Genomic DNA, 11,043 nt, shown 5'->3' on the forward strand with positions numbered 1-11,043 from the left:
GCCACGAAGGTCATTTCATAATTTGTGCTAAGTGTAGGAGGGTGTGGGTTCTCTTTATACTTGAACGATTGAAGGCTATAATAATACGCCTTTTTATTTCCCTGACTGTACATAAAAGTATATCTATCTATATATCTATATATATAAAAGAAAGTCGTGTTAGTTACTCCACTTATAACTCAAGAACGGCTGAACCGATTTGGCTGAAAATTGGTGGAGAGGTAGCTTAGAACCAGGAGACGGACATAGGATACTTTTTATCCCGTTCGACCGCGTTTCCTTGAAGTCATTTTATAACTCAAGAACGGTTGAACCGATTTAGCTGAAAATTGGTAAAGAGGTAGATTAGAACCAGGAAACGGACATAGGATACTTTTTATCCCGTTCGACCGCGTTTCCGTGAAGTCATTTTATAACTCAAGAACGGCTGAACCAATTTGACTGAAAATTAATCGAGAGGTAGCTTAGAAGCAGGAAAAGGACATAGGATACTTTTTATCCCGTTCGACCGCGTTTTCGTGAAGCATTTTATAACTCAACAACGGCTGAACCAAATTGACTGAAAATTGGTGGAGAAGTAGCTTAGAACCAGGAGACGGACATAGGATACTTTTTATCCTGTTCGACCGCGTTTCCGTGAATAAATAAGAGTTGAAAGTTTGTATTAAAGTCCCCCAGTTTTGATGCAAATCTATATGAAAATTGGTATTTAATAGGATTTCGATAGAAAGTAATTAAATATCTATTTTACGATATTTGCAAAATCAACCCTTAAGTTGGTTAAGTAGGGGTTGGAATTTTATATTAAAATCCGTTAATTTGGAAGCAAAAACTGTAAAAATTGGCATTTGGCTTTAGAAGACACTTCGTTTAGAAATCGGCAGATTTTGAAGCAAAGTCTATGAAAATTGGAATTTAGCTTTTTGATTCAAAATAATAGAACACATTTTTCACCGTTTTTGGAAAATCAACCTTTAGGGTCGTTTAATCGGGTATGGAACTTTAATTTAATATCCGTTAATTTGGAGCACTAAGAAAATTATCATAAGTGTATCAAGTATCATTATGTATGAAGCATCTGAGTCACTGTTTGTTTTTTTAGATCAACCCTTAAGACTGTTATAAATCGCCTTTCTATTTACACACCTGTTTCAGCATTTTTAGCTATTCAACAACCCGATTAGAGTACTATAAGTAAATAAACTTTCTTTAAAAAAAACCGTTATTGAAGTTATAGGTACTTCTTTTCGCGTATTTGTAAAAAAATAACAAAAAATACAACCGACTTCTATGTCACTACAAAGTAAAAAATAATTCGAACGAAATATATTGAGCGCCGACTTCAGAAATATGTACTAAACCAACATTTATTTGAATTATTTTTTACTATGTAGTGACATAGAAGTCGGTTGTATTTTTTGTTAAATTTTTTTTTACCCTTTTTAGTGATGACATAATAACATTTATATTAATACAATATAAAATTGTATAAACGTGATCATGAATTAAGGTACGGTCTGAATTTACATTGATTGGAACCGCCCGCTCGCAGGGCGCTGCCGCGCCCTGCCCGCTTAGTTTTATATTGTCTTATATGTTCCAACCTAACCTAACTAAATAGTCAATGATTTGCAATTTCATTAGAACCTCCTACACCAAATATCTTCAAACACGACTCAATTATTCCCATCGGTTGAGGAGTTACATATTTTGTCTCCGAGCCACATTATCAGACCCTTAAATAGTCAATGATGAACTGACTTTGTAATTTCATTAGAACCTACAATAAAAAATAACACAATAAAAAAGTGTGTGTGTGCTACGACGCACGATTGGAGTTTACTCCATACGAACGATAATTATGATATATATCGAATAGAAAAAAAGGGTACCTAAATGAACGCATCTGCTAAAATGATAAGAGAAACAAACATATATCTGTAATTATTCGGATTATTTATATTACTTCAATAATGCGTATTACATAAAGTATGTTACAAAATAATATAAATAATAATAATAATTGTGTTCAATTTATACAAATCCAATTTTAGGATGATTGATTTCTTATGCATTTATTATACAGCATACCCTGTACTCGGCAGCAGTATACAAGTTGTGGCAGAACTTCGTAATACGCAGGCGCGCAACACACACGTACAAACATACGCACACATTCAACTCTCAGACTGGAGGTAGTGAACTGTACAGTGAGACTACGAAGTATCGCGCAAAGAGGAGACCCCGAGAATGAGATACGCTGTGTAATGTATTCCATCTCATTCTCTTACACGTTCAATCCTACAGATATATATGTTTGTCTCTTTCTACGTTACGCCTCAACTTTTCGTGTTACACTTGATTTTACTCCTCATAAAATTTCCGTACCGGGCCTTATAACTCAAATCGTTTCTTAAGGAGTAAACTCCAAAAAATTTATTAAAATCGGTTCACTAACGGCGGAGTAATTCGTGTACATACATAAAAAAAGATACCGGCCGAATTGATAATCACCTCCTTTTTGAAGTCGGTAAAAAAATAACAGAGTGCAGAGAGGTAGAGTGAATTTTATTTAATTGTATTTTTTATTTTCCTGTTCTCCTGTGGCCATTTCCTAATATTTACCAGTAGTTTATGGACATAATACATAAATTACACGAGTGAAACCACGAGGTACAGATAGTCACTCATAATTAGGTGGTACGAAGTTCACCGGGTCATCTAGTCTTATATATAAAATTCTCGTGTCACAATGTTAGTTACCGTACTCCTCCGAAACGGCTTTACCGATTTTTATCAAATTTTATATGCATATTTAGTAGATCTGAGTATTAGCTACTATCTATTTTTCATACCCCTAAGTAATAAGGCTTGTTCACCCTTAACATTTTTTTATTTATATGGCAACACAACGTTTGCCGGGTCAGCTAGTGTTTAAGTAAAAACATAATGTAATAATCTCATATAGTAGGTAGTAACTTGTTCGAATGAAAACAAAATGGTGGCGTTTCTATTTACTACGCTCATTCACTAAAATATATGAGCGAATTATATCTTTATTTATTTTTTCGTCAACTCGGATTATGTATTATTTCTCTTTTAGGACATCCTGTTTTTACATAAGGTTGCCAAATTAAAAAAAAATATGATTCAACCTCGATCACATACAGCCTTAAGATTTGGTAGAGTTTTACAAGTAAAAACTAATAATATAACCTAATAAAGATAATAGTAGTAAAGTTAAGATTTCCACCACACGCATATATCAGCGAGGATAACCAATAACAAAACGTTGTTACAAAAATTTAAGGAAATGTTCCCAATATCGCGCAATGTCGGAAAAATATTATATTAAAGGCAATATGGCACCGGATATCCGGTCTCGACACGACGCTACTGCGAACAATTTGACAGGAAAACTGAAAAACCATCGTCGAATTATATCATATATTTGCAAAAATTTAGCAAAATATCGCAAAAATGAGAGCAATATTTCCCGGAAGATTTATTTTTACATTTTAATGTCAGATAGGTATTCCCTGTTGACGAAGTACGAAATGAAGTGACAGAAATAGCATGTGTCCTATATATATAAGGGATGTTGTGCGTCTGTATGTCCTTTATAGAATCGTACACTATGCATATGATCATATGATCTTTAACAAAGTTGTTATGCATGAGCCCGCAAGGTTTCTGAGTTGGTACAACCTACAAAGCTACTTTAGTTGGTGTCGTAGCAACGCGCGCAGGGTACAGCTAGTATGTTATAAAAACAAAAAATCTCGATTACTTACAATTTAGGCGATTCCAACGACATCCTAAGTTAGAGTCTATCAACTATGTTTTTTATAACATATGAGTTGCAGTGGAGCATGCAGTCCACCTGACGGTAAGTGGCTACTACCGCCCATGGATATCTGCAGTCAACCCCAAACAAGACCCCTGATGCCTGAGACCTGAGACAAGATGCCTGAGACCTGAGGTCGACCACAAGCCGCTACCCCTGAGGACCAAGTTGGAACCTCGGAAAAGTGTCTCCTATACTGCTGTTATTAGGCAGAAATAGGTGTGGCGGTGGTGCCGCCGGAGTCGAACCACAGAGGGTTCTACCACTTACGGCTAGCACATAGGATAACACGAAATAATAATACAATAATAAATATTATGTTTCCACATATGAAGATATTTAATAACACTGAATAAAATTAAATTAATTTTACTTAGTAACAATAATTGTAGTGATCAATTTTAGTAATCCAAACGATATACATTCTCGTATATGGGAATCACGTAATGATATTACTAAATTTGGATACATTATTATTTTCCTTGTTCGTTCCACGTGGAACACCCCAAAGTCAATAATTTGACAAGCAAATCGAACACGGAGGGTTCCGTGCCATCAAAATTATCATATACTTTTCTAGTATTTGTTATTATAGTAGCCATTAAAGTTAATGCATTGTGAAAACCTATTACGGTTCAATAGACAAAGTGAAAACGTCGAAAAGTAGTGGTTTCTTGTATGGCAACCCCAATTTATTTTAAACTGTTTATTTTTAGTATTCACTGTTATAGCGGTTATCCTTATATATACTCTGTAAACATTTCAAGTGTCTATTTATTACGGTTCAGGACATAGAGCCCTGTGACAGACGGCCAGACGGACAAACAGCGAAAGCTTAGTAATAAATACAGTTTTATCCTTTTGGCACGGAACCCTAAAATGGAGCTGATATAACAGTGATTATTAATATGCCTGAAACAGTCAAGTGCCGACTATTGCCGCTAGTGCGTGTGTCGTGTTCTCTAAAATACGTGATAAGCCTTGTGACCATGTACATATTTATAATCGTGAGTTTATTCCAAGTGGTCGCAGCCCGACACGTTCCCCAGCACAGTTCTGAAGGTCAGGTATATTTTAAAGAAGATAGTGGTGAAGATAGTATTGAACTGCGAAACCAAGACAGCGATGAACCATCTGATTTGAAACAGCTCATACTTAATGCAATCGAAAATTATAGAAGAAATCATGATGGTGTTAATTTAAGTTGGCATGACACTGAACAGCTCATTCGAGATGTATGTGAGAGATACCAACACCAACACCAAAACAAAACCAAAAAAGACCAAAGTGACGGTAAAAATATTGATAATAGACCCAAGTTGGGTCCTATTGCTAAACACGAGGACGCTTTACAAAACAATCTAGGAAATGGATACCATGACAACAATAAATTAGCAGATGATATAACTAATGAGCAAATATGGCAAAATAATGACGAGTCTACTCAATCAACTATAGAAGAAAAATTGAAGCCTATATCGACAGTCCCGTCTTTTGAAATTAGAATGAATAAGAATGAGACAAAAAGTAATTCTCAGGAGCTATTGGTAGGGAAAGATACTACTACAGAACTTGTGAATTCATTTGATAAGGATTTAATAGACTTGTCTGGAGATTTAACTAATAGGGTCTCATTTGAAGCCGGTAAGTGTCCTGGCGGTCAGCCTAAAGTATTAGGTATGTGTATAGAAGTACATGAAAAGTCAATCCGACGAAATAAGTGAACGAAAAATATGAAGTTTAAACGAATTTTGTGATATTTAGTTATTAGTTGAAGAATGTTTATAAAAGAACCAAAGTTAAGAAGACTGTATTTCTCATAATTTAAATTATTGATAACGAAACATAACTCGTGTTGAACTTTGAACTAGATAATCAATATGTAAGTATGTTATGACAAAATGTGTCCGTAATAGCAAAATAAACGTCAGTTACTGTTATCACGGAATAATCTTTGATTTCATAATTCCGAAATTGGTAATAGATGGTTAGGTATATTTATCAAATATAAATAATAAGTGGCCTGTCTTTCATAATACCTATGTGGCCTGCATATTGGGTAATCTTAATTCAAGAAATTTAAATAACTTTTTGTTTCAATGTTCTAAACATAAAACTTTTGCAAGTGAATAACAGTTTTGTGACAAGAGATTTATACATATTAGAAAAAACTTACGGATAAATTGTCAAAAAACATCATTACTGTTAGACATAGTATTTATATATGTAAATGCTTTGCCTAAATATGGATGGTTAAATAAGTAAGTACTATAAGTACGATCAGTGTAAATAAGTACGATCAGCAAATTAAGCAGGTTGAAGCTCTATATAGCAGGCAAATTTGAAGGTGGTAGAAAGAACTCTTTGTGGTTCGACGCCGACGGCACCACTGCCACACCTCTTTCTGCTTAATAACAGTAGTTTTAAGCGCTGCTGTGTACTGGTTTGAAGGGTGTGGTAAGGGAGACATACTTTTCCGAGGAGTTTCAGCTTAGTCGTCAGGGGTAGCGGCGCATTATCGGGATATCTGGGGTCGATTACAGATGTCCATGGGTGGCAGTACCCACATACTATGGACTGCATGCTACTCCTATATTATAAAGCAACTGAACCCAAAGAGGCGATGTGGTAATAGTCGTGGCGCACTCGCTGAAACGAGCATTTTCGTGTCGCCTAATCGCAGTAGCGACGCAATCGCAAAAACGCAAATCGCCTTTGCTAAAAGTAGTTGGTCTGCTAGCATCGTAAACCTTTACTGGCTTCAGTAGTTTCACTTTACCCTTTCAATAAGATAATAGCAATTAAACTGATAACATTGTAAACTTTTATTAGATAAGTTAAGGTACTTTATGTATTTTAATTTTAAGTAAAATATTTTATCGTATTCTATAGAAATTTTAGATTTTAGATTTTAGATTTTAAATAAACGTGTGAAATCTTTCAACGGATTTTTATTATTAGTTTTCCTGGTGATCGAAACTCAATAATATTAATTATAGACCACTTGAGGATTGAAATCCTTAATTTTAGGACATTTTAATATCATTAAAAAATATGCTCTAGGGAAACAAATGAAAATCTCGGTGGTACGGAACCATCTGGGTGCAAGTTAGTCTGGCACTTGACAATTATTACAAAATGAAAAGGGCGTCAGAAACTCAAGGTTTTGATGTAAAGATGATTGTAGAACTGCACAGAGGAGACAGGTTTTTAGATCAGTCGGGTTTTTGAAATTTTATGCTTTTGGGGCATTTGATAAAAATGAGAGTGACAAATTTTTATGACACCATGAATATAGTTTGTAAATATTGCAAAACTTGCAACATAACTTGTCTCGACATAACATTATTTTTGACCGACTTCACAAAAAGAAAGTTTTGTTCGATCTTTATGTATGTATGTATATATGTATGTCCGATTTGAATAAAAATACTAATCCGATTTAAATGAGATTTCGTTATTTAAATATATATAACTCAAAGGTGACTGACTGACATAGTGATCTATCAACGCACAGCCCAAAACACTGGACGGATCGGGCTGAAATTTGGCATGCAGGTAGATGTTATGACGTTGGCATCCGCTAAGAAAGGATTTTGATCAATTCTACCCCCAAGGTGATAAAATAGAGGATGAAAATATTACTTCGTAACGTGAGCGAAGCCGCGGGCAAAAGCTCGTTTAGGTATAAGGTGCAGTCATTTCTTGTCGTTTTATTTAAAACGCTAAAGCAGTATCACTTCTTACGCGCATACTAATGTACTAATGTAATACTTACCATATATACGTACTCATAAGTATACATATACACACTTCTTATAAGACTGAAGTAGTGTACGAGCACTAGTAAGTGATCTGCCGTCCATGGACACCTGTAATCAACACCGTTTAGAACAGACGGTACAAATGATATTACGTGCAGCTTATAGGTATATTACATTCTAATTAGCGCAAAATAATATAGTTTTTATGTTCTAAAATGTATACAGACTAAATTAGCATTATTAGCTACAGTTTGTGTTCTGACTAATACGAGTGACATAATCTTTAAAACATAACGGAAATAGTACGTAAATATACCCAGTAAAATATTTTATTTACGAAAAACTCATGCAATGCATGGCTGGGTTTTCCGAACCTGAGTCATGGAATGATGGTAACTTAAGTAGTTAAGTTGACGCGTCTGCGACCACCTCACCTTCTCGGTGTAAAAATTAATTCTCTCTGTTGACTTGTTGTCGTAAACAGTTGAGTGCCGGCTACCGCCGAGAGCGGGCGTTTCGATCAGTAAAATATGTGAGAAGTTAAGTGACGATGTACACAAAGATTCTTATAGTGAGTTTGGTGCAAGTGGCTTTAGCCCGACACGTTCCTGATGGAAGGCTCTTCCGACCAGACAACTCTGGAAACATCGAAGTCCACCAGGACACGTATTCAGATAATTACAGAACTGGGCGTACCGAGCCTCACGTAGAGAACCATGAACTTGCAATATTACAACATGGCGGTGAACCAGCGAATAATTATAGTCAAGATGAACCAAGGCGAGGTGAAACAAATTTTGAAAATGTCCCAATGGATCAATCAAACCAGAGACATCATCACAGGGATAATAAGCAAAACAATAGTCCACGTTTTGAAAAACACAACCAGACTGGACATGAAGAACAAAATTCGCTAAAAACAAATCTTGATACCCAATCTAATGTAAGTGACATCTCTTCCAACCAAACCACTGAATATAAAACAAAAAGCAATGACTCTTCTTATCAAAACACCCAAGACAGTGTTAAAACTAACGAGAAATCTGGTAACAATTCTGATGAGTTGAAGGTTTCCAGTCAATCTGCTAAAACCAACCTGAACATACATAGTCGCATTGATGTTCCTCAAACGGACGATAGCCTTCCAGAGGTTAGAAGCATTGGCGATAGCATGGTCTTTATAGACCAAGATAACCCTAAACCCATTGGACCAGTTAAGACGACAACTGATAATGAACTTAGATATAATACGAACGAGGATGATAAAGAAGAGAAATGGGTGTGGGATGCGACTTCTACAACAACAACGACAACAACAATCTCACCTAATAAGACTGAACCTGGATCTGATTTAGATGATAGGACATCATTCAATGGTGATGGATGCCCTAAAGGTGAAGCTAAAGTACTTGGAAAATGTGTAGAAAAACACTAATCACTATTTCAAATATTTGTTTGTCACAAGACAGTACCCTTAGTATGAGTTTTTACGTTTTGACAAAATGACTGTTTTTGTTTTTTTTTTTTACGTATTTCCCATATATTTCCATTTTGTTCTGATACAATCCGCTAGGGGCGCTGATTGGAAATGTATGGGCAAATACGTAAACAAATACCAAAATATTCATTTTTGTAAAATCGTAAAAACTCATACTAAGGGTACAAGTCTAAAGCGAAATACTTTGTAAATTAGATCATAGAGGACAGGATCAGGTTTAGATGTTTTTACTGTCATTAAATATGAAACAAAAACTTGTGTTCAACCTGAAATCCGAACAAATAATGTTAATGGTAGAGTCCTTGTATTTTTATCTACGAAAAACAATTCTTACCGTACACTTGGTATAATTTATTTCTAGATTAACATTGATTTATCTGTTTGTACAATAAACGTGACACTGATTTGTTTATTATTGTGCGTGTTATTGTCATATCACATAACTTTATAAATAAGTCTTATAATTATAACTTCAATGATAACTGAAATTACATTTTTTTGTCCCCTGAAGGACTAAATTGGGAACAAAAGTTTGTTGTAACTAAATTTTAAACAGATATACCTTATTTTAATATTTAAATAATTCGAAGATTGTAACTCGATGTATTAGCTTTAAATTAATTGGTTAAAGTATACCCATCTCAATCCTTGGGTACTAATTAATTCTAATTATGTATTAGTTAAGATAACACGTCAGTGATTCTAAGATATAAGAGGCAAGTTATAATTTATTCATAAGTAGATGTAAGTACTTGAGTGTAATAAAACATAATTGAGTTTAAATTTTTAAAGAGTTGATGGAATTTTTTAACTAATGTTTGTACGGTTTTTTGTTGATGTGGAATGTTTTGTGATTTGACTGTATTAGCACTATTGTGTCTTTGTCATTTGCTTTATATTTATTTGAGGCAGGTGTAAATGAGGCGTTTTAATTTAGTCCGTTTAGTTATTTTAAAAATTCCAGATGGGATTTTATGATTTTATTCTAAAGGTCTTGGCAGATTTCTGTGTAGAAACTTAAATACATTTAACACAGTTCTCAGCGTGTCCTTTTGTAGTTGCAAAAATAATTTATTCTGGGTGCACGGTAGTGGACCCGCCAAGTTCAGTAAATATAAAAAAGGGCATAACCGTAACTATCTTTTCTCGAAGCCATTCAAGGCATTTTATACCTCTCTTTAACTTCGGTTTGGATTTTTATTCTTTACTATTATAAAAATGTTTGCTTTTCTCTTTTGTTTTATTGACATATTTGCTAAACAAAATAACAAAAAATATGTTATACTTACGAGTATTCCATAATTTATTTTGAAATTTTTAAGTTAACCTCGATGTTTCGTTAACCTGTTACTGTCCCACTGCTGGACCCACGGCAGGGGTTTTCTATCAGGCAGAGAAAGGGTTAGGCCATACTAGAATTCTTATCACCGAATATTTATATAAGTTTTTAGTGGAAAATTTACTGATGTTTATTTCACATAGGTAGTATTTTGTAACACGTATTATTTTGTAGATATTTCGAAAAATTAAAAAGAAATTAACCATCCCTTGAATAACATATAAATTAAAAAAATATAAAGATATATTTTTGCTCAATTTTATCCAAATTTTCATGTACCATAACTTACCTTAAAGTATCGCTTCTATGTTTTCCAAAAATATTGTAGGTACCTTATTTTTAAAGGACTTTCCAAAGGAAACATGTCATCTTTTCATCATGTATCTATTATGTTTTACAGGCCATTACATGTGTAGTGTATTGTTTTAAATAGGAAAATGTGTGGAGTTGACTTTAAGAGGAGATTAAAAATTGTATGTCTGATACAACATAGACATAAAATAATATTTAATTTGTAATTTTAACGAATATACTCAGGAAATAACTCGGCCATATTCTGTGGTTTTGTCCGAATATCGGAAGTATTCCTTATATA

General features: G+C 34.2%; 1 protein-coding gene across 1 annotated transcript; it reads left to right on the forward strand.

Moving 5' to 3' along the window:
• The first annotated feature begins 8,070 nt into the window (after nucleotides 1-8,070).
• LOC140756352 (uncharacterized) lies at nucleotides 8,071-10,583 on the forward strand. Its single transcript, XM_073091822.1, has one exon. It carries the CDS (start codon nucleotides 8,162-8,164, stop codon nucleotides 9,044-9,046), a length of 885 nt encoding a protein of 294 aa, XP_072947923.1. The 5' UTR covers nucleotides 8,071-8,161; the 3' UTR covers nucleotides 9,047-10,583.
• The last annotated feature ends 460 nt before the right edge of the window (nucleotides 10,584-11,043 follow it).

Source organism: Epargyreus clarus, unplaced genomic scaffold (assembly GCF_041222505.1).
Source record: "Epargyreus clarus isolate Ecla_fem2 unplaced genomic scaffold, WU_Ecla_fem_2.2 ptg000035l, whole genome shotgun sequence".
NCBI classification, from domain to species: domain Eukaryota; kingdom Metazoa; phylum Arthropoda; class Insecta; order Lepidoptera; family Hesperiidae; genus Epargyreus; species Epargyreus clarus.

Coding starts and splice junctions, on each gene's coding strand:
- LOC140756352 (XM_073091822.1), top strand. CDS start 8,162: ATGTACACAAAGATTCTTATAGTGAGTTTGGTGCAAGTGGCTTTAGCC.